General features: G+C 37.4%; 1 protein-coding gene across 1 annotated transcript in view; it reads right to left on the bottom strand.

The window, feature by feature from the left end:
- Positions 1 to 18,750, bottom strand: part of map1ab (microtubule-associated protein 1Ab) — a 71,102-nt gene extending 52,352 nt beyond the window's left edge. Inside the window, exons 1-2 of the mRNA XM_054619623.1 lie at positions 18,681 to 18,750; positions 11,165 to 11,266 (exon numbers count right to left, since the gene is read on the bottom strand). Coding sequence (XP_054475598.1) covers positions 11,165 to 11,266; positions 18,681 to 18,750 — 172 coding nt within the window. The remainder of the gene's footprint in view (positions 1 to 11,164; positions 11,267 to 18,680) is intronic.
- Between the last annotated feature and the right edge of the window lie 6,691 nt (positions 18,751 to 25,441).

Raw genomic sequence — 25,441 nt, 5'->3', positions numbered from 1 at the left:
ACACTGATGGTCACCGATTGATTGTCTTGGATCCAACCAATTTAGTTTTTCAAATACATCAAGGTAAGCTGTATCAATGAGGTGGTCAATCCAAGAACACAAAGGACAAAGATATACTAAAATAGAACTACTGTGACATACCATAATTGGAGGTCATAACTTACACACTTTTTTATTTATCACAACTGGGCCTCACTTAGCTCAGATCAAATACTGTTAGATCATATTTTTCCCCTCACACATTTCCCAAACGGCTATTCAAGTGTTTGTTAAAAGAAATGAAAACGGTGGGTGGACAGATCATTCTCTGACAGACATGGTCAGCAAAAACATCTGAAAAACGCTAATACCTAAATGATTTGTTGGCTAAATGTTAGGAATAAAAGGGGTTGAGAGAATGCAGATAAAATTACATGACTTCTTCAGTACCGATTACAGCTGAACAATCTATGTGAAAATTCCTTATTACTGCCTTTACATGAGACTTTCCCTCTCGCATACAAATAGATCTCCAACGTTAAAAGCAACTTACAAATGTTTCAAAGTGCAAGTAGTGCTGTGACCTGTTAAAGAGGAAACAATCAGGAACAGAAATGACGTGAGAACTGATGAAAGAGGATTTTATTTAAAGTAATAAAAGCCATCTATCACTCAGATTTAGGAGTAAAATGTTAATTTAAGCCCAAAATGATGAAGTCAGAAAGAAGTGCAAGAAGTAATGACAGTGAGAGCTTACAGGAGATGAAGTACTTCTAGATAAGCATATATTAGGGGAGGGGATATGACACAATAGGAAGAGGGACGAATGAGGTGCTACTTCCTAATAGACAGGACTGCATTTGAGCAGACATCCACAATGTTGAAAAAGTTTTCAATCCAGTCTTTATACTTTAAAAGACCGAGTTTTTGGGGGGAGATTGGGTGAACTTTTACATTAGGTATTAAAGTAATGACTAGAAACTCAATGCTAATACTTTAGCACAGGTTTAACGCTTACTGATGATGACGCCTTATCCAAAGTAAGAAACCTGAAATTTCAAATAAGGACTTTAAAGTTGATCTTATTTGAATGGTCTGTTGAAAAAAATGAAATAGCATTAATAAAATACAGCTGATATAGCAGTGCATTTTGATTTTAAAGGGAAGGCTAAATGACAGAAACACCTCTCCAAAACAGTTTTAACACAAACTGAACACTATAATCTTTGTATGATTTATGCAAGATTGTTGTACTGATCTGTACCAAAGTGTAGGTTTATTTAACTATCTTCCTTTAGGCAATTTAAACCTATCGGTAGTTACAATTTCTTCTTCTGAATTACTCATGTTAAAACATGCAATGCTAAGCTGTTAGCACACAGCTACAGATCTAATGACACACCTGAGGGTTTGCAGTGTCTCTTTCAAAAAGGTTGAAATGAAAAGAAAACCCCCCACAGCAGCCCAAAAAGACCCAAGTGTTCACCATTTTTATAATGCTAATAGAAAGATTTACACTCTTTTGACCTAAAGCCATGCATTTAGTAGCTGCAGCTGCATAAATATTTGATATGAACCCTGAACCAATAGTAGACTGTGGCATAGATCCATGTTCACAGTTGCCAACAGTAACACATGCTGTAGCGTTTTTCTTATTGTTTGCCGAAGGTAAAAAATAAACACAAAACATTTTCAGCCATCCCGATGTCTCATGAGCATAATCCTTCATTCTGCTGTGCATCTGTTATATCATTTTAATAGTGTAGTTAAAAGAGAGCTATGCTGGCTGCTCTGCTGCATCACTATAGATTTATGTTGGTTTATTTATGAGGATACGAAAGGTTCATAGAGGTCAAGCTCATTTTAACATGCTGACAAGCTAAACTAAGATGTGCTAAACTCAACATACTAACGTCAATGTCAGCATGCTAGCATGCAGATCCATTTGCATGGCTGTAGGCTCTTAAGTCTTGTTCGACTACGGCTCATTGTTCACTTCTCAACATACTGGTAATGGTGGAAATCATTCAGTAAAGGTGAACTTCTGCTGCCTTGCACGGCAGCTGGATTATCGCAAAGTCATGAGATCACACGAGAATCCTGGCATGGCATATAACATGATAAATCGATCTTGTCATGCTTCAAGTTATGCGTTTGTTCAGTAGCATCAGTTGTATCAGAGCTAAAGGTTATGTCTTCATTGAAAGATGACTGGCATTGTAGGCTATTCTTCATGGAAAATATGTTTTGCTTCAGTAAGAGTTTGATTGACAGATGGTTCATCCAATTACCTGCCAAGTATTTTTTGTAAGTGCCTGCTCTTTTCCAAATAGTTTCGAATGACGGCTTTCCAGACAGTTCTGTGTAACAAATCATCTGGAGGGTCAGGTTAGAACTTCAGATTGCCAAAGTGAGTTGTTGTTACTTCCACTAGGAGTTGCTAAAATCAGACATTTTCTAATGCTACTTTAAAAACAACATATACTCTTAAGTTACCTCTATTAACAGATATCTGCAAACAAACACAGAATCTTTAGGCAACATTGACAAGACTTATATATTGAAAGCGTTCAGATTTCCTTTTGTAGTCTGAATAGTATTGACCAATCATGTTTAAGAAGGCTTTGGCTGCATGCAGGTAAACAGTCTCAGAATCCATCGGCTACTGTCTGATGACAATTGAGCTTTTTTTTGTTTTTTTACCTTAAAATTAGCTTGTTAAATAGCGACTTGTGAAGCAATCCGGTCTTAGATGTGGTCTCTCAACTCAAACAACATTCTCACATCTCAAGTTGCAAATTGGACATCGAGCAACAACTGGTGCCTGGTTATTGTTATCTGGATAACTGCTGGCTAAACCAAATTATTGTCAACCAGAAATATTGTGATTAAGTATTTCTCATTTCCCAGACCAACATCCTTTTCCAGTAAACATAAACAAAGCCTCCTCCGGACCTTCAGCAAGTCTGTTCATCCTCCACCTGCCTTCCATCACCTCATTATATAATAGTACATCAATAAAGTTCGCACAGCCTCTTTAACCTTTCATCCTTGACGCCTTCAGAATCCTCCCAACGTCATCCTACTCGCGCATGGATGGAGAGGCCGCTAGGGCAACAGCCTTGAAAAGACACGCTTCCCCCAATCTCCAGAGCAAATTGACTCCAACATGGAATATGAATCTTTAATCACTCTGTGCCGCCTCCAGGCCATCTCTCACCTCCACCACATCTACGTCAGACAATGCCATGGAGATAACACTCCCTTGTGTGTATGTGAGTGTGTTTCCACAACCGTTGATTACACGTTGAGTCAGGCTTAGGGAAACTCATGACAGAAAAACATTACTGGAAATAGTGTTCTTATGGAATGAAAATTCCTTTTCTTACATATACACCTAAATATACTACCAACTTTTCTAATTATTGCAAATAGAGCTGCAACCTGGAATTAATTCTATTGAGAAGTCAAAGATTCCCACAGAAAAAGTTAGAGAAAAATAAAGTCTAATAGCAGTACGACTGAATTATAAAACTGCAGATTGTCCTGGAAGCTTCTTATTAAGGACCGGATGTCCTTCATGAGCTCCTAAGCCATCTTACCGAGTTCAACCTGTGTGTCCTAGTGTGTGTGTGTAGGAGGGAGGATCCACACATAATGATCACATTGAGTTTTATTCCCACTGATTCTTTCACTCTTCCCTTTCTCTCCACCCACATCTCCCTGAATGTGAGTGAGAGAGACAGAGAGACAAAGAGAGAAAAAGACGTGATGTTTCACATCTCACTTCAAAGGATCTTCTGGACCTGTGGGACGCTGAAGCCCGTTTCCCATCAACCGACTGCTGCTGCTGCAGTCCTAATTAGCATTCTCAGTGCTTTGTTCAATAGGTTTCATAAACAGCTTAGAGAAATACCTGCACTGACAGGCTAGTAGTAGAATGTGAAACAACTATACTGTAATATGTGTTATAAAAAATACTGTATATGTGTTAGTCTGAATGTGCAGTCCTTACATCAACATTTTCTAAAAGGTGTTTCTGAAGCATTTTAGTCGTCTGTCAAAGCAGATTTGCCTCCAATAATATCAGTTTCATTATGGATGATGTAGACAAAATAATAGAAACACCTCTCAGTGTAATGCAATACAATTCAACAGCATCACAAACCTCCAATATTACCAATACGTTGATTTAAAACATCTTTGAAACTCAACTGTATAACTGCACATTGAAACCTTCATGAAAATGTATTGCAGCATTACTGTTTTATTAAACTGCATTTTCTTTTTTTAGCCAGGTAAGTGTTCCCTAATGAACTGAGCAGTGCTACACAATACATAGTCTTCTTTAATTTTCGAGACCGACACATCACAAAAAAGATTGCACTTGTTGTTTTGAGTTAGCTGAATGAGAGTACGAGTATAAAAACTGTGCTTTAAAATGTGACTATTATTCTTTCCATTGGTGCCTTTTGTGTTCAGATCATGTTATCTCTATGTTTAATGACGTTATTGAATATTTCCCTCCTTTCTCACAGCACTACAACTAGTGTGTTTGTGTAAATACGACTTGACTCTGCAATATGTGCCATGCATCATTAGGAGACTTTAAGTAGTTGTTGAGTGTAACCCCCCGTAGGCGGCCATTTAAATGAGACAAATGTTCTACTATCCTCATCGTTCAAGACCTTCAGTTTCTAAACTACAAGCATTTACGAAAAAGCTTTGGGGGAAATACAATAAATGAATGAATAATGAAAAGACACACCAATCATTACTTGAAAGCTCCAGAGCAAAATACTGAAAATACAATAAATAAAGTAGTTAGAGTAAGGTCGAAAGAATGGCTGCTTCTGTGATGCTTACACTCTGCTGTCATTTCCCCCTGTGGTACAAATTAAAGGTGTTATAGGACCTCATTTCCCATAAGCCCCACTGCCTTCTGTGCCTGTTCTTTAATGAACATGGAAGCAATTTTTTTCCATAACTCTAAAAGTTTTAACTACAGCTGCTTTTGCATGAAGCAATACGGCAAATTTAAAAACTTTACCAGGCAAAAGTTTCCTGGAAATGTCTCTGAAAAAAAAAAAAAATTCAGCAGGGACACAGGACTTTTTAAATGACTTAGAGAAACCAAGTGAGAGCTTGAATACTCAGAAATCAGCCCACATACAAACTCCACAAAACACAGCAAGCACACAGGCAAGTTTTCAGTCAAATATGTAAACACACACAAACACACACACTTTTCTGAGTTCAGGGTGGGAGGGTTAATCAGAGTAAATCGCTGACACTAATATCATGGCCTGTCGTACACGGTCCTCGCCTACGTTTTTGTGTAGGCAGCCTGTGTGTGTGTGTGTGTGTGTGTGTGTGTGTGTGTGTGTGTGTGTGTGTGTGTGTGTGTGTGTGTGTGTGTGTGTGTGTGTGTGTGTATGTGCACGCATTTGTATACAAGTTGGCTGGTTGAGCTTCAGAGGGCTCTTTAGTGTCGTTAGGTTCGTCAGATAGTATATGTGTTTCTTTGAGAGTGAGACGGTCCCTCTCCAAAAAATACAAAGTCATCACTGCATTACACCAAAGGAGCCACTGTGCAGTGTATTTGTTATGAAGGGATATTTTTGTAAAAGTGAAGTGAAACTTTCCTGTAGCTGTTAATGCAGCATGTACTGAACATGATGGTTATGACAAACTTGAAAAGGTGCATTCTGTAAAATATGGCCACTGCTCCAAACAAATAGATGGCCGCATTTCACCTCCACTGCTGGGTCCTATACAATCTAAATTAAGAGTTATCAATTATAAGGAAGGAATAAGGTAAAAGAGCCGACGGGGCAAGAATACAATTCAACCAAAACTACTGAAACTCTGAGAAGAATGTCAAAATAACTCGTCTGTTCATCTTCACGTGTGGCGTAGGGCTGTAGTTCACGGTACTCATCTTTTTGTCTGCTGTGGAGCTAACCGAGGGCTGTGCTACCTTTGGTCATTTTGAGTTTGTTTATTGGATTAAATCCAAGGTGGCAGAAACAAGAAAACAAAATAAAAATGTAATTTGTGAGCATGCGACAGTGCCAGGAGGCGAACATTCAGATAGTGGCTTGAAGCATATTATTCATTAGGTATTTAGTCTTTAAACGCACAGTCATATCAAATGTCTCATGCTGACTCATTGTTTTGCACTTGATCAGCGTTTTAAAAGGGGAAAATGGTGACTGTATTTATAACTGTAACAACATCATCACTCTCCGACTAAATGTTCCCATTAGATGTAAGATGATCTGCATGGAAATCTGAAGGATAATTTAACATCTCAGATCAATAAAGACAATACATAAATATGTTTCCCTTAATGTTTGTATTTATTTTTAGATGTTACATTGGCTCAATATTGTCATCTGGATTCAAATCTACATTTAAACAAATGTAAAGATTACAAAGAATAGTTAGTTAGTGTTAAGGTAAAATAGATCCTTTAAAATCAGAAGTCTCATTTAAAAATATAAACACTACAGTAGGTTGTTTAAAATGACATGTATAAGGAGCGATAAATACAGATCAGAGAAAAAGCTGCGGACGAACAATGGTCATATTTTGGATCCAGCAGTAATCATATCTTTGGTGTATTTGGTCAAAACAAATAAATCCTACAAATGACTTTCAGTGTATCAATACTGTATCAATAAGAAAATATATTTCGTATTCTAAACAAGTCCAGACGGCCCTAGAAATATATATTAAAAACCAGTGTACTGTGAAATCTGAAGATATAATTAACTATTCTAGCTCGGTTTGAACAGATTTGTGTAATTCTGAATAGAAATGACTCTAAGAAATGTTTTTATTTGGCCCATTTGATAACACCCTGACGAGCTGAGATTAAATTGCTGTTGTTGGTTTAAAAGTGGATACTGCAAAACAAGATAAAACAAGCTTTCTCACAGTCATATGACGTTGTCAGCTGGCAGAATATCAATTTAATTAACATTAAACCCAACACTGTTGCTTATATTTTACTACCATGATGCAGCTAAAACGTGTCTTTGATGGCAGCCAGCTCTGGACTTCAATCAACCAAAAACTTGAAGAAAAGGGTACATTCATAAGAATAAATTATGCATGTTCATTGATAGAAATCAAGGACACGCTGTGAATGAGTTATCAGATAAATGTCCCTTCATACTGGACCAATTGTAGAGTTCTGATGCAAAAGGAGAACTCCAACAAAACATGACATTGAATGTTTTAAAAGAGACTTAAACTGAAAGTAATTTGTAAAGAAACAAACTAACCTTGGTTGGGGATGTGAAAAATGACCTCTAAGAACAGACTAAATCTTTCTATTATTGCATAAATTGACAGTTTTATCCTCAAAAACACTTGAATGTTCTTTCAAACGCTATATATCTGACATTAAGTTCAGTTTAACAGACTTAAAGTCGTAACATTAATTTTGCCGTAGTTCCCACAGTACTGAAAATATTCATTCATCCATAAAAAGGTTTTGCTGAGTATACATGTATATACTATTTCCATCAAGAGCACAATATCATTCCAGCACTTAAACCTAAATTGGTCGCCAAAGGGCACCTAAGCTGGTGGAGAAAGTAGAACATAATCAATAAACTCTATTCACTCTAATCTCCCAGACTCGATCAGAGAACTGACCAGCCCTCCCTCACCTTCCCACCTAAAGTCCAAAACCATCTGAGTGGAGAGGGAGGACTGTTGCTGCCAATTTTTTCCCACAATGGAAATTTTTCCGCCAACCCAAAGCAATGTGATCCCCTTATCTATTTCTGCACTGCAGCCATCGGATCGCTCTCCATTGAAGTGCTATTGATCCGCCTTGTGTGAGCTGTACTGAAGAAAGAAAAAAAAAAAGGAGGGGTGGGGGGAGGGGGGGGGGGGGATCAATACTCGGTCCTTCGGCCTCGGCCGCATCCCATGTCTTAAAAAAGGGACGAGCCATTTTCATTTAATCGCTCTTATCAATTTGGGCAAGCACACCGTTACTTTTCATCACATAAGATAAGATAAAATAAGATAAGATAAGATAATCCTTCATTAGTCCCACAGCGGGGAAATTTGCAGGATTACAGCAGATGAGAGGATAGTGCAAACAAAAGACATAAGTAAAAAACAAGATCAAAACAAGTATTATAAATAAGTAAATAAGTAATAACACAGTAAAGAATATTAAATAAGTTAAAAAAACTTTTGGTATTGCACAGATTGTTTATATTGCACAGATTTATATTGTCAGTTTTTTGGTTTGTGTGGTCTACTGGGAGCAGAGTTGGTTGTGCATGTTAATATATGGTGCTTATTTATTTATTTATTTATTTATTTATACATGATTTATTCAAAGTTACACTATGTAACCTTGTGAGAAGTAACAAAATATTGATTACACAACAAAAAAAAAAAAAAAAAATTGAATTCACTACCAAAAAAAGGAGCAACATACATGATTCAGGGTATTAATATATCAGCAAACAACTATTTGCTATGTAAAGATAAAGTGGAATAATGTCAGCCAGAGCAGAGAAATCTTTTTATTTTCATTTTTATATAACCTAAACTAATAAAAGGTGTTTTAACAACATCCTTGGCTCGGTGCCTGAAGTCAGCCCATAGGCCTGTTCCTTTGTTCTACAGTTGACTCATCATCCTCAAACACTGTCAACAGGAAACTCAGAAACAAAAAAAACCTGGCATGCTCATCTCAATTGATTTTAAATTACGATGGGTGCCGACCTGAAAATCACAAAATTGGCTAATGAAGCCGTCAGCACTCACAAGTAAAGAGTGATACACTTTTATAGAAGCAAAGCAGCAGAAAAAAACAGAGCTGGAGGCTTTCCTCAGCATCTCTGATACAGATATAGACATTTAAGAGACACAGACGTCACTCTGACTGCAGCAAACATCTAGTGAAAAATATGTGAAACGACGGAACAAGTGTTCACTATAAAGGCAGTGAGAATAATCATTAATGTTGTTTTTTTGTGATATATTTATTTGTTTATCTCTAAAGGAAACACCAGCATCAGCCGGACCTGCAGAGATTTAGCATCATGTCTGCAGAAAGGACGCTTAAGGTCATCGGACTCTGAAACAATGACCATTACAGGGCGTCCTGTCTGACCGCTACGCCACCGTGCCATTAAATATTACAGGACAGTGCCTTAGAAATACAATATCCCATTTAGAAATCAATACAGCTCCTCTTAAAGCAATATGAACACAACCAAGATCCATGAAATGTAAAAATAATTATCTATAAAAACATGTTATCGTCCCCTAAAGGGTTCAAAAGAAAGATCTAAGATAATAATGTAGATTTGTACGTCCTCATTATCCTGTTTTTTAAAGACCAAATGTTGTTATTGTCTCGTGTTACTGATGGAGCAAACCTGAGAGGAGTTATGCACTAAAATATCTGGAAGTTTCATCAGCAGCTGTATCGGTTAACAACAGCTGTAAGCAGGAATGAAGGTGACTTTCTTTGGTTAACAGGAGTGTTTTTTAATAAAAATAACCCAGAAGGACAGACAGGATGACGGATGGATGAAGGATTCTAGTGATGTTTGTTGTTTCACAAGAATTCATCTGTTTCCTCTGAAGCTATTTGTTCTGTTTTAACAATTGTGTTGAAAAACGCTGTGTCATGTTTCTGCTGACTCCTGCTTAGCCGCCAGTGTGGTAATAATCTTTGCTGTGGTTTTATGTTTCCTTGTATTTGTGTGTGTCTGTGTTTGTGTGTGTGTGTGTGTGTGTGTGTGTGTGTGTGTGTGTGTGTGTGTGTGTGTGTGTGTGTGTGTGTGTGTGTGTGTGTGTGTGTGTGTGTGTGTGATCCCATCAGGCCCTTACCTGGAAAATGATTGAAATAATTCCATATTCAGCATAAATTGTACTTTCAACCTGAGCTCTGAGCCCTAAATCATTCCATCACTTAGACACCAGAGGCCCCCACACACACACACACACACACAAACTCACACACCCACACGAAAAACACACACACAAACACACTGACAATCTCCAGACAGGTCCACGGCTCCCTGAACAGTCACCATGGGGATTATACACACAGTTCAGCTTTGATGCAATGCAGATGGATTAAATGTCCAAGAAATGCAACTCACTACTGTCAATCATCCTACAATAAAAAGAGGTCACGTGATGTTTTAAAACAAAAAAATAATAATATATTTATTAAATCTATATTCTTTTATATATTTTAGTCTAATAAAAAAAACAATAAATTTAGTCACATATACTAATTCTGACTTGTTTGCATTTCAATCTCAAGTCAACATTTGTTTTGAAAGTTTTTTTAAGTTATCCCATCCTGCAATGAGCCTACATTTAATCAGAAAACAATTGTTTTGATAGCATGAAAATAAACGGTCAGGCATGTAGAGACAGTATACGTAAATGAGATCACTAAATTATAAATCAGCATATAGGACAATAAAGATTAATCTATCTATTCAAATGTCACCATATTGGTCATTTTCAGGGCTTCATCACTCTGAATTTGTTCGCACAAATCTGGAAATGAGTTAGCATCTCTGGACTTCCGGTTCCCTCGTCTCTAAGGCCATAGGTTTTTTAGATTGTTTTTTACTTAGATGCCTGAACTAAGGTCTGTGGTAAACAGTAGCTTAAGGCGGAGGCTAACAAGCTAAATTAAACTACAAAATCATCACACCAAACACAAGTCCACCTTAATAAAACTGGTGTTCATTTGTGGAGATGACCTTGTCGAACCAAACGCATAAGTATCATAAACACTTGTTTGCCACAGAGCTTCAGCCTAAAAACTACGTCATCCCTGCAGCTCTCTGTTGGCAGCAACTAACTCTTTGACAATTCTGAAATTCAAAATCCAGAAAACCTCTGACATAACATCTTAAAGAAATCCATCCCTTCTTGTAGAAAGAGAAGCATATATACATTTATCCACAAGAAAAAGTTATACGAGTTGCATGTGTTTCTAGTTTTAATTCACATAATAAAACAGGTGTTTATTTACATTAAAGTCTTGCAACTTTCTTAGTGGTTGCTTCCTCCAAATCTGTTCCATAAAGAATGTATTGAATGGGTTTCTAACAAGCGACCCTAATCATACTCATCAATAGTCTACTGGACTCAGAGTGCGCGACATCAAACTGACCTTTGACCTCGGAGGAGAAGTGGGCGGAGTGACGAGTTATAAACAGCTGGAGCTGCTGATCGAGGTCGCAGCTCTTGAGGTCGACGTCCCAGGATCGAATTCCTGCCGGGAAGAAGGAAGGAGAAAGATAGCTTGAGGACAAAATCTTGAAGCAGGAACGTCAGTCATGGAGTGGAATCGACGGAAAAACATTTGGACCTGAGCCACAAACATGCATAACCTTCTACCAGATGTTGATGCTGCATTTAACCCTCCTTCAATTTTGCTTAGTCACTGCTGACATAAAGAGAATAAAAGAGATTTTATCAAAGTTTTTAAACATTTTTTACAACATTTTTATCAGAAATAACTTCAATTCTGTGTTTGGATTGTTTTATCTTAATTTTTTAATAAAAAGAAATGCAATTTAATGTGGTAAAGTATAGATCATATATTATTATTATAAATGTTATTATTTAATCAAGCATTTGTATCAGTCCTCATCCAGAGAATAGTCATGTATTAATTACTGGGTAATTAACTGCAGGGTCGATGCCTTATTATAAAACAAAGGGAGGTGACATGTTTTATCTGATGACACAATATCGATATTTCTGTGTAATGAATAGAATGTAATTATTGATACATTATTTTGAATAGTTGTATATTTCATACTTTATTATGAAGTTAAAGTAAAGCTTACACATAAACACGAGCACTGAAACTAATTAGAGTTCACTGGATCAGAAGAAATGACTCCGTAATGAACTGATCAGCTTCACACACACACACACACACACACACACACACACACACACACACACACACACACCCCACTGAGTCAAACTTCAGAGAGAACTTGTCAGATCAGATCTCATCCAGCAGGAAAGAAATCACACACACACACACACACACACACACACACACACACACACACACACACACACACACACACACACACACACACACACACACACACCTCTCTCATCTTGTGGTTTCCTTCGGCGACTTTTAGATTATTCCATACCCATGTGCTAAACTTCTCTATTTCACAGAAAAAAGAGACTTTGATGAAGACCTTGTTTTGCCCTTAGCCGAGGAGAAGATGTTCCCTCGCCTAAGACTGCAGTCTGTTCCCAGAAAACGCTGTGTCACTGTTATTAACTTCTCACTAGAATTCATTGACAAACGTCTTTCTTTGCACTTTACCAGACGCATACAAATGACAACCTCCTTCTCTGATGTTGACGCCTTTTCGTCCCAATCCTCACGATAAAAAGATTGTTATCATCCTCAGAAGACGGAGAAAATGATCGGAATACATTTGGCTAGCTTTCATTTTCAGGAATCTGAATCTAGTCTTCTCGGAGGATGACATCAGTGTCCAACACTGAAACTAGGCTCATAACTGTCTGTTTGAAGGCAAGAAGAGAGTCTCAATCTACTTCACTTATGACCAAAGTTATCATCTTTGATTCAACATTTAGTGCTAAAATGATTACTCAATAAATTAGTCCATCAACAGAACCATAATTGGCAGCTACAATATCGACAATCAATAATAGTTTTAGTCATTTTTCAAGTATGAAGACCGAGCATTTGCTGATTCCAGCTTTTTAAAAAGTGAGGATTTAATGCTTTTCTCTCTTTTACATGTTTGTCAATTTTATATCTTTAATTCTTAGACTCACACTAAACAAACAATTCAGGTCTTGATGAATTGTGATGCACATTATCTCTGACACTTAATAGCGTAAATGATAAATTAATTAAATACTGAAAGCTATAACAAAAACAATACCTATTCCAGTTAAAATTATTTAATTTGGAGCGAAAACCTCCTTTTATTTTTAGTTGCCAGTGTCTGCTCAAAGTCAGTGAGTCATCCAGACCTGCACATCAAAATGCACGATGATGGCCAAGCCTGAGACTCTCTCACTGCCTGGGAGAGAGTCACTGATGCTTCCCACTGAAAAGCTTAGAGGAGTGCTGCTCTTTATTATGGGATGAGGACATTCAGCACATCCTGTTCTTGAACTTAGGTCTAATCATTGAAGCCTCATTACTTGTAAAAAACTAAATATACTGTTGGATGGAGCATTAATGTCAGCTTTGTGTGGCTAGAAAGTTTGACTTAGAGTTGAACGGGTTCATTGCTGAAGCTCGTGAGCTATAAAGATATAAAAAAAACACCCACTATGACTGCAGTTCTCACCAACCACAGCTGCAGTGAATGTTTTCTACTCTCCAGCTTCAGGGGGCAGTGATGAGCTAAATGCAGCTTGGCATGACAGAAAGAAACAAAGAAGATGAAGCACTCAAAAACTCACTTGGACAAGCGACACAAACAAAGGTGAAATCTATGCTTTAACAGGGAATGAGCCATTTTTAAGTCAACAGACCTGCACGCTGCAGTCACACTGAAATATTTACATTTTCTCAACTTACAAACTAAGTAATTTAAGACCTTTACAAGAGTAAGTAAAGGTACTCAAATCCTCCTGAGAATTAGAGAAATCCACCTGATACTCTGCACAAAAAGTCTTAAAATGAAACAATAAGCCACGAGAGGTTTACGGTTATTACAAATACCTGACAAAGTTTCATAAAATAAACACTCAGGACCATTTTTTGATACCAAAGAATCTTCCGCTAAGCAATGTAGTACATTTAGCAGAACGGTTGCCAAGCAACACATAGACGCAGTGGAAATAGATTTGGATAATTATTCAAATGTATCTGGATATAGCCATTCATTGTGCAGTTGTTGAGGTAGTCTTCAAACATGTCAGCACTCCTCTTTACTGCTACAGGGGCTCAGCCAATCATAATCAAGGACCGGACATATTCGTTTAATAAGATGGATGTAAGATGTTTGGAGTTTCCTCTTTAAAAAGAGCAGATGTGGATGGATTAGAATAGTGACAGTCAACATTTTGCCAAAACATGAAAAAGATAAACTGCTGTTCAAAGTTTGGAGTTTCATGTAATATGGATGTTTTTCTTCCTTTCTTCAATATTGACTTTTTTTTACAAAAATTGTATAATTAAGACACCAAATGTAAATCTTACATTTGAAAATGTTTGGGCCCAAAAGGAAGAAGAATTAAATGATTAAAAGCTTAAGTTTAGTCAATGTCCCCAAAGTGTCTCATGCCACGAGAGAAAACTGTTGGGACCCCCCCCCCCCCCCAAATAGCCTTCAATTTTAATTTGTTTTCCAGTCCAGAAAAGCTAAGTGTCCCTATATTATTATTAATACCACAACTGTGCATTTGGGCTCTAAATATTTTAGGTAGCAATTTTTATTTGGGCCATCTGCAGTATAGTCAGTGGTTAGATTGAATAGATTTATGTGTAGTCTGTGATCTATTTCCAATAATGCTAACCCTACACTGTCCTTATATTTCTATTGAGATGTTTTTAGTAAATCTTTGCTCAAGCTACACACCTGTTAATATTCTACCTTGTTATATGCTGCATTATTGTTTACCAGACACTGAAACAGGAAGCTGTTCTTTTTTTCCACCAGTCATTTAACCAATGACTGGTGATCTCTTCTATTCTTATTCAACTGTTGCTCACAGTGATCTTTGTCTCTTTCTGCTCTTTCAATTGTCAGTGTGGTTCTACCATTGTACAGCGTTTTGTTCTCAAATTCCAAAACATGACTGTTTATTTGCAAAGCCTTCATAAAGAATAACATTTATTTGTAAAGGGCACTTTCTACAATCTAAAAGCATAAAAACATTCCAAAACATATCGTAGTCCTCTCAGCCATCTGACTTCAATAAATCAAACTTTTGTGGAAGGTGACCCCAAACTCTGGAACGGCAGTGTAAAAGCAATCGAATAAATAACTGAACAGTGGGTTATGATGCAGGATTGATTTGAGAAGTTTTTTGTTGACCTTTTAACACTTTTTGTCCAGAGTGAAAACTTGGCCTCCACTGTGGCCGATACATCCGCTGTTTTCTGTGAAACGGCGAAACTACAAAGTTTTTACAGCAACTCTCCAAACCTATAAGGGTTGAGCATCTGGTACTCCAAAGGTAGGAGGATGGGAGAGGTGTGAAATGTGAATAATGGCATTATTACAAGTATGCTACCCCTTAAATACTCCATCAGTTACTGAATGAGTCATTAACTCCACTGTGTGTGCACAAATTCCCATTTTCTCACTTTGAGCTGCAGCCAAAGGATTATGTCTGCTTAATGCTGCAGAACACACCTACACTAACCTGTACGGAGGGGAAACAGAATCTGAATTCAGTGTTGGGACTGGGTGTCTCTGAGGTGAGAAGGGGAAGAGCACTAAGCTCGGTGTCAGAAGTCACACTCATTTTCTATTTCACCGCATCCGGGTTTCAGATCTGCTGAACTCAAGAGGTGTTAGTCCCGAGATTCTTCCCCCGGTACCTCTGGGAAAAACACTGAATCACAAGCTCTGGACGTGTTAGTGATGTTTGATTAGTTTCTCTTCTCAGGAACATCATTTTCTTTTCCTGGAACAATAAAGTGTACTAGAGGTGTTTGGTGCAGGGACAGAAAACAAACAGTGGTGGGAAAACAAATAAGCCCCAAAGTCAGTGCAAATGCAGAAGATAGATGGTGAAATATGCACTAAAAACATTTTGTATGCAGAGCAATGTTTTACAAACCCAGTAACATATCTTTCAAGCTGTCGGGGTGGTGCTGACATTTTTTAGGATTATCACCAAATACAGAGGGAATTAGAAAAGTGTAAATAAAGAATGAGAGAAATGTCAAATCATATTTAAATAACTTTTAACCCTGAAGTGGGAATTCTTAACTTGGGGCCGAAAGCAATGGGTTAAAAAATAGCCATGTGACAAAAACTCGGTGGCCTCGGGCTTAAAAAGTGAATTTAAAATAACGCTGCTGTGTTTCATGCTGTCGTTTGGTTCCAGTTTCTGTATTACAGGTGTTTATGGAATAACATAAGAGACCCCAGTGGAACCCATTAAACCTTCATCCTGGCAGCGTTTTTCTGACAGTTTTCATTACACATGAATAAAAGCTAATTATACGATTTACTCTCAAATACAGAGATCTCGCCAACGGCAAAGCCAGAAATGGCAGAAGTACAGCATTTCTGTGCCGATTTAATCCGAACAGAACAGTAATGATAACATGATAATTTGGCAGATTTGATGCTGGAACGATACGTTGATTCATTTATTAGTTAATCAAATTAAAGAGAAAAATGAACCGACAACAATAAGATAAAGAATTCGTCAAGATTTGTTTCTTTTCTCTGTTATATATCATTTTAAATCCATACCTTTGGGTTTTTGACTGAAACAATTAGTCAATTAATTGTTTAGTTGATGACAAGATATTAATCTGCAACTATTATGATAATGGATTATCAATTTAAATATCTCAATCAAACAATAATGCAAACATGTCCTTGTTCCAGTTTCTCAATTGTTAAGATTATTTGCATGTTCTATCTTTAGATGTGAGCTTGTTTGTCAACAAATCAAGCAATGTAAAGATGTCATCCTGGCCTATAAGAAATTGTGATTGGCATTTTCAGTTTTTTTCTCACATTTTCAAGACAAAACAATAACTTGATTATTCAAAAGAATAACAGGCAGATTATTAAAGGTTCTAAATTTGAAATTCAGAGCATTAATATAGCAGCAAACAACTATTTGCTATGTAAATATATAGTAGAGGATGAAGTCACTCTCCCTCTTTGTGTGTTGTAATCCAACTTTCTCTGTGCTTTGTTTACGTAGTTGGTCAGGCCGCAAGTTTCTTGTTACTGCATGTGAGTTACAGTGTGTGTGCGCCACAGAGTCTAGATAATCGGCGCCACTCTACACTGTGCATCATCATTAGTTACTGCCGTCCTGACCCACGGCGTTGGTTGCCACGGAAGCGTAACGCCCGCCCCCAGGTTCCTCTTTAAGTTAACACTATTAGCTCTGCTGGTACTGTTGTCGCTGTTTTGCACTGTTTGCACTGTTTGCACTGTTTGCACTGTTAGCTTCCAGCCTCTGGCTAAGCCATCGCCATGTTGAAGAAATCCCTTAATCATAAATTCACTTTGAATTTGAAATTGAGCATTACATTTATTTAAAATAGTATTTTTTTGCCTTATTTTAAACATAAGCTACTTTAAGACTCTCTCACAGTAATCAATAATGAAAAGAAGTATGAGTTGACAATTAAATCTGTCCGTATGAAAAGCTGTTTAACCTCATCACTGCAGTGTGGGTGACATAAGCAGGCCTGCAGCTCACATGTAATGAGAGTCGGTGGCAGGAAACACACTTAAAAACATCGACCTGGGCGAAAAGAATCGATGCTGTATTGAGCCGGGGGAGGGAGGAAGAAGGAGGGAGGAGGGAGGAGGGAGGATAGGAGAATATGGTGCTTGGCACAGAGCAGTAAAGTTAGAGGAGGTCAGAGGGGATGGATGGGGTTGCTATGGCGCCAGACTGGCATCTTGAGTGATTGATCATCTGGGCCAAAAACAGCTTAGACTGGCATCGGCTTGCCAGAAAATTGCTGACTGGCATACTCCTGAATCCGCTCACATCTTTAACAACCGCTCAACATCCCTAAACTTCAAACAGCTCCCAGTGACAAGACGACTGTAGCCTGCTGCAAAACCGCTCAGGAGGAGGAGCAGCGCTGAGTATCGATGCCGGAGTGTGACAAAATAAGAGGAGGAAGCTACGTATTTTTTTCCTGTATATTTGAGGAGTTGTTGTGTTGCATGTAGTTTGAATACTGGTTTTAGAGACACACATTAAAGCATATGAAACACACACAACACACACACACACACACACACACACACACACACACACACACACACACACACACACACACACACACACACACACACACACACCTCACAGAAAGAAACATTATTGAGCAGCGTGGAAGTAAATGTTTCACTTATTATACTGAACTTTTGCAGCTGATTTTGCAGGTAAGAGATAAGATAAGATAAGATAATCCTTTATTAGTCCCGCAGCGGGGACATTTGCGGCTTACAACAGCGTAGAGTAAAGTGCACACAAGAGACATAGTAGAAGAAGACAAGATAAAGATAAAAAAAAAATGAAAAATAAAAATAAAAAATGAATAAAACAAGTATTATAAATAAGCAATAAAAAAAACAGTAGAAAAAACAACAATAACTGAAATATTATATTTACAGACAGAAAAAAACCAAAACAACTATTTTAACTATTTTAACTTTTTTTAACTATTATTGTATGTTATTAAATATTGATTCGTGCATGCTTGATTTAGAGCATTAAAGGCTGCACGCCAGAATAACATCTACATTAAAGCGAAGCCCTCTGCAGCATAATGCAACTTGAGTCAAAAGGGGAAATGCGTGGTGTCCCATGGTGCAATGCTGCAGCCTCTACCTATGGATGCCATCCTGTCCATTGCGTCAAAAAATCACATCTCTGCAAACCTTTCTATGCATGCAAAAGTGATGACATCCACAGATGCAGCATCCACAGATCCGAGCATCCCTCACCCCGCTCTATCTGCACTCTGGCGGCGTCCAGCTGGAGCTCCGTGCCGATCTCCCCGATCACTATCAGCATGTAGTGTCCTCCGCGGTTGAACGGCACCCCGTACCGCCTTCTGCCGCCGCCGCCGCCGCCTCTTCCTCCTCGGCGGCACCGCAGTCGCTCCTCGGACCCGGGTGGTGGTGGAGGTGGTGATGATGGCCCGTGGTAGCCCTCGTCTTCTTCGACCACCGCGAGAGCACCTCGCACCGGCATCTCCATGGCAACAACCCGTGGAGATGCTGACTCCATCGCCATGACAACTGGTGTGGCGGAGGATGCTGAGGATGCTGAGGAGGATGCTGAGGGCGGTGGGGGGTGGTGGGGGGTAGGACCAGTCAGGTCGTTAAGAAAGTCGGTTTGAGCTTTCAAAATAAGAGCGCTTTGGTGGATGTCTATTTTCATAATCTATAATTCTTTATTTTGTAATAATTGCTGCTGTTATTATAAGTAGTCTTATTATATGATTCATTTATGTCACATACATTGAATGTTTGTATCTCTGTTATGCTGTTCATTCTGTACACATGACATCTATTGCATTCTGTCCATCCTGGGAGAAGGATCCCTCCTCTGTCGTTTCTCCCATAGGTTTCTTCCTTTTTTCTCCCTGTTAAAGGGTTTTTAGGGGAGTTTTTCCTGTGCCGATGTGAGGGAAGGACAGAGGATGTCGCAATGCATGTGCACAGATTGTAAACCCTCTGAGGCAAATTTGAAATTTGTGATTTGGGCTATTCAAAATAAACTGAATTGAATTGAATGTGCAGCAGTGGCATTCACAATCACAAAGTCTTTATTTTGCTGCAAATTAGTGAAAGTTTTTTGTGTTAAGACTTTTTAAAAGACATCACAACACTTTGAAATAAACAGGATGAAGAACTACAGTACCAGTCAAAAGTTTGGACACACCTTCTCATTCAATGGTTTTTCTTTATTTTTCTTTATTTTATTTTTTCTACATTGTAGATTAATATTGAAGACAAACTATGAAGGAACACATATGGAATTATGTGGTAAACAAACAAATGCTCAACAAACCAGAATATGTTTTATATTTTACATTCTTCAAAGTAGTTGAATGAGAAGTTGTGTCCAAACTTTTGACTGGTACTATATGTCTCAATAAACAACAGCAATAACTCAATAAACATTAAGAAGCCCACCTATTATAGTGAAGAAATCTGAAAAATGCAGTTTATAGGTCTTTTAAATTAATTTTGCCATGTTATTTAACTAGAATCGGCTTTAATAGGTGGATTCAGTTGGGTTTAACATTTCAGCTGATCGAACAATAATGGGGATAAGTCAAATCTTTAATTTCACCTGTTGGGGGCGTCTTGCTGTTTATTCAACTTGTCATTTTGGAGGATGTAGTTTGTGGTGCTGCCGGATGTTGCTGCTTTTTTTCTGTCATACATGAAATCAATCAAGGGTAAGCTAAATAACACAAACACTTCTTTTTGCAATTTAGCGCCACAAACTTTATCCACCAAAAATGATTATAAAATCTCTAAATGTAGGATTTGTAGCTGGACTGTTGTATTAGACATTAGACTGACTTACCTTTAGCCAGGTGTACCTAATAAACTAGCAGCTCTTTCCTGTTTTCTTTCACCATGAATTGCACTGCATTGACATGCTTTGTGGCATCCAGCAAAGTAGTTGCCATCCTGTCATGCTTATGCAACAAAACATGAAAATTACAAAACCTTAATTTGACATAATAGGCTACAATCTACTTTACATGTGTACAATGTTCCATTCAATTTAAAACTCACAAAAGCTGATTCAAACCGCTTGAGCGTAACAAGACATTTTATGGAAAGATTTTACAGTCCAGCAGCATTTAAACAGATTTAGACCTCTCTAAACGTCAATCAGGCACTGCTGTTCACTCTTAGTCTCCATGTAGGATCATATTATGTATAAATGTAGTCAGTCTTGTATAAATAATCTGTTAAGGCTTAAAGGACAACTTCTCCACAGCTCTGACATATTTTTTTATGCACACACACATATCAGGACACATCGATAAAGACACAGAGAGAGACAGAGAATGCAGGCCGGCCTTAAAATAGCCTCTTTCTTCTCAGAGAAATGTTCCTCATTCAGCTGGTATAACCTTGAGCTTGGCACATTTCAGTGTGTAGCAGAGGGCGTCTCAGCATAAACTACCAGCATCACACAGAGGGGGATAATAAGGAGGCCTACACCAACTTCCATTTGGCCTCCCAAGAAAAATCTGAACCTTTCTTTAATGGTGATAATCACTGGTTTAACACGCTGCAGGACATGTACGCAAATCAAAGCACATATTTTTAGATCTGTCCCAGTTTGCACTGATTCAGATTGTATATTTCCTTTCATATAGGCCATATTCTTATTAAAGTTTGATTTTCATGTGCTGTTTTTTAGTAGCATTTCTGATTCCAAATTCAAATACTGCAACATATGTTGTTAAAAAAAAAAAAGTTAAATGTTTATCATGCAATAAACAAGAGTCTAAATGACTAGATTAATTCGGCATATTTATTACCTGCTCCAATTCCGCTGTGTTTGTAAGAGACACATAGAAATAATAAAAAAAATAAACAGTAGCAGTGTGAAGATACCTCATGATTTTTGCTGCAGGTCTCTGACAGTGAGTCAGCACTTCACTTCATAGACGACCTACAACACAGACTTGCTTCCCTCTAGCGGTAACAACGACACTCCCATCTCACTGCAAGTTAGTGGATGATGTAACTATAATACATCTGTAGGTTACGGCTGAGAAACCTGTAAAATCCACTAGAATACATGAATATATAAGTGCTGTTTTTCAAAGCACATGTTAAATCATATAATAAAATATTGTTTTTAAGTTTTATGTTCAGAGTAGACACAATTATACGCATTTTAAAGGAAAATTATTTAGTAAAACTCTGTGTTTTCCTTTTATTTTAAGATAAATGTGACTTTACTAAAATAAAAGATAGTACATTGTCTCTGACACTCCCAATATTTCACTTTTAATTTACAACAAATTCCATTTTTTTGCTCTACAATAAGACAATTTCATGTCAGTTTTTCAAACAAGAAGCAGATTAGATCAATTTCATCCCAAAACCACATTGTCAAGATCACTGTATCAAGATCTGACAGCTACAGACTGGCCTCTCCCTCGCCACCTGCTGGACAAACAATGTTAAAGCATATTGTTCCATAAACACAGTACCCATCCAATCCATATTTAAATACTTAATATATTCTACACTTGTCAAAACTCAGAAAGCTATAAAAGCAAAAACTTGGTGATCAAAGTATGAAAATGTCAGGTTTTAATTAAAACATTTAAGAATAAATTCAGATATTATTAGAATAAAATGCACAAATTTATATTATTAATGCTAAAAGGTTTTTTTAAATGAAATACACTTCGATTATAAGCTAAAACAGGAACAGATTGGGGTTAAATTTATATTTTACACTTTAATTATTTGTGCCTTAACTCAATCTATTATTTCTTTAGAATTCACTTGAGCTAGATCCCACTCACCTACTGTTTAATCGAGACTGGCAGCATCAGCGTCGTCTTTCACAGACAATAAAGCAAATTAAACAGAAGCAGTTTGCAGGATGTGGGGTTGTAGTTATATGGGCCATATAGTGGAAGTGAATTAAATGGTATTTAAGGTTTACTGTGATATTATTACATAGAAAGAGATGAATATGTAGACAGAGAGTTCAGTTAAGTCAAGTATATTGTTCCATAAACACAGTACCCATCCAACCTATTTTTTTTTTATTATCTCGACATATTCAACACTTATCAAAACTCAAAAAGCTAGAAAAACAAAAACATGTCAGGTTTTAATTCAAACATGTTTGAATAAAATGAGAAAATAATATTATTATTAATGCCTTAAAGGTGTGTTTAAGTGTCATACATTTTGAGAATAAGCTAAAACAGGAACAGATGAATATGTAGAGAGTTCAGGAAGCATGTTCAGGAACATCACTTACTGGCTGGTTTGTTATGGAAGCCCAGGTGTTGGTAATTATATCGTTAGGTGATTAGCATGCTGAAGATAAACCACTGGGACGTGACCTTTCCCCGTCTCTCATTACTTGCATCATCTCAGCAAAACATGTTTTTCATATTTCTGTAGAATTCACCTTTAACAAACCTTAAATAAGGAATAAAAAAACAAATCTTTCATTATGTGACTGTGTCTGACTTTCAGGTTTCAGCGTAGAAGGAAAGTGTGCACTTGTACTTCTAAAATCGCCCGTCTGCTCTCGTAGCCGCCGACCCGTCTGGCCCAGTCTGTTGATGGATGTGTTTGACTGAGTGACAGACAGAGCCTGGAGACAGACACACAGACAGAAAGAGAGACAGACAGATGGCCGAAGCAGCAGTTTGGGTTTTCAGTGCAGATTCCCCACAGAGCGTCTGGTTCACTGCAGACACAGAGAGGTCACAAAGGTCAGCCGCTCTCCTCTCTGCTTTGTGTCCGGGCGCCTCTCTCTCTTAAATGTAGAGAGGAGGAGGAAACTGAGGGAGAAGACATTGACATTTCCTGTCTGCAGGTGTAACAAGTAATAGTCAATATCAACATGTATTTAAGTCTAAACTGCGGCTGCTAGAAAACTTCCCTTTCAACTCTGTCTCCTACAAAATAACGTTCTCATGCATCTAAACTGCATTCTCTGTGTTGAAGGAAATGTGTTTTCTTCCAGATTACGGTCGCAGTTTTAAAACATGTGATTAACGTTGTAAATTAAGACAAAACAAACAAAAAAACTCTACAAAACTTGGTTATGTTTATGCAGCAAAATACTTGGTTAGGTTACGTAAAAAACAATAGTTTTGTTGTAAGACGTAAACAAAAATTCAGATTTACTTTAGGAACCATTGTTCTGGCCTTAAACCCGCAGATCAGGAACAATTCTTTAAGATGGAGCAGCTTGGCGTGCTGGTCGTCAAACAGCGCCCCCTTGTGGAGAACGATGAGGCGTGATAAAATAGTATAAAAAGTGCATTTACCTTTTCAATACTGTCACAATGTTTATAAGATGAGAATAATGGTGAAAAACTGATTAAACAAACCCAGTGATTTCCCCATTTACAGTATGTTAAAAATATTTTAGATTTTTTGTTGTAAAACATTCATAACATCATAAACCAAAAGGATTGTTATAAGACAAAAAAAACTAACATCATTAAATGAAAGCAAAGCATTTTTATTAGATGCTAAATTCAATATTGAAATACAAAAGGCTCTGGATTAGGTTCTCTTAAAACAATGCGTACAACGATGTGTGAATCAATACAAGTCTTGTGTTTTATAATGGATGTAAGCTTAAATTAAACCGTCATCTGTTGCAGGATCATCACACAATTAATAAGAGTTTTGCAGTTGTTCTTCAGCGTTACACCCAAGCTGATGTTTTTAAAACAGGACGTCAAAAATAAAACACATGCGTGGATGTTTTTTTCAATTTAAGAAATCACGTAGAAAATATACATCGGTACACAAATAATTTAGAGCTAGCACGTCGTCTTGGAGAGGAAGACTTTTTGAAAGTCTCTATAAGAAGCGATCAATGAGAAAAAAATATGAAAATGCACCTCGGTGGCATACTGGTGATGTTGAGACACTGGTTCGTTTTTAAAGAAGGTTAAAGTTATGGCATGTTTACATTGAGCTGAATACACTTTACTTTCTACACCGTTAATCTTCATGATAAATAAACCATTCCTCCTCTTGCATTTACTCTCAGTAGTGAAATCTATAGAATAGGCTCAGCCCATTGAAGCAAACTGTATGAATTGATGTCAATCTAATTTTAATTAGGAAAATATTCAATTTTTATAGTCAGTATTGCTTTGGTTTCCTTAGAAACAACTCTTGAAAGTGTAAACAATGTATAAGAATATGATAAGAAAGAAAAACTTGAGATGCTTTAATAATTAATTTGGCTGAAAGTGAAATCATATTATATTCTCTCTGCATTCTAAACTACAGTAGAAATTAAAATTTGCTGTTTACAAGCATGGAATAAATGAAAGAAAAACCTTCTGATTTCCTCTGTGGATGTGATCTTCGTGTAGAAACTGTTTCATGTCAAGACAAATACCAAAATATACATTATTTCCACTGATTCTTCTGACAACACAGTTATTTTTCAGAAAGCTCTTGGCATAAGTTTGGTTCCAGACAAGAGTCAAAAGGCACATGTTTTAAAAACATAGTACTTCTGTACATTCTCAAAGTGATTGGGGGTTCAGTCTGAGTATTTGTCCTTGTTGAATAATTTACCACACATATTTAAATGAAGAGTTACAGTAATATGTAGAAATCTGCGTGATCTATCGGTTCCTTTTCTTCCATTTTTGACTGACATTTTGAGGCACACAAAAGAGATGGTTCGCGTCGAAACAAAAAAGAAATGCCACTTTAAGACCAAAAAAAAATGTATGCAGAAAAAACTTCATCATATTTATATTACAGCGTACTGCGCCCACATGAAGACATGTGGTCACCATGCAAGACACACACACACACACACACACACACACACACACACACACACACACACACACACACACACACACACACACACACACACACACACACTGAAGAGCTTTGCCAAAAAAAAGTGCACACGAAATATACAAAGCCAGGACAAACTGAAATAGATATCAGTAAACTTCATTCATGCTCTCCACCACAGAATGCAC

Source organism: Anoplopoma fimbria, chromosome 19, assembly GCF_027596085.1.
Source record: "Anoplopoma fimbria isolate UVic2021 breed Golden Eagle Sablefish chromosome 19, Afim_UVic_2022, whole genome shotgun sequence".
In the NCBI taxonomy this organism is placed as follows: domain Eukaryota; kingdom Metazoa; phylum Chordata; class Actinopteri; order Perciformes; family Anoplopomatidae; genus Anoplopoma; species Anoplopoma fimbria.
The sequence above is the reverse complement of the archived record's forward strand: the minus strand, read 5'-3'. Positions and strand labels throughout refer to the sequence as shown.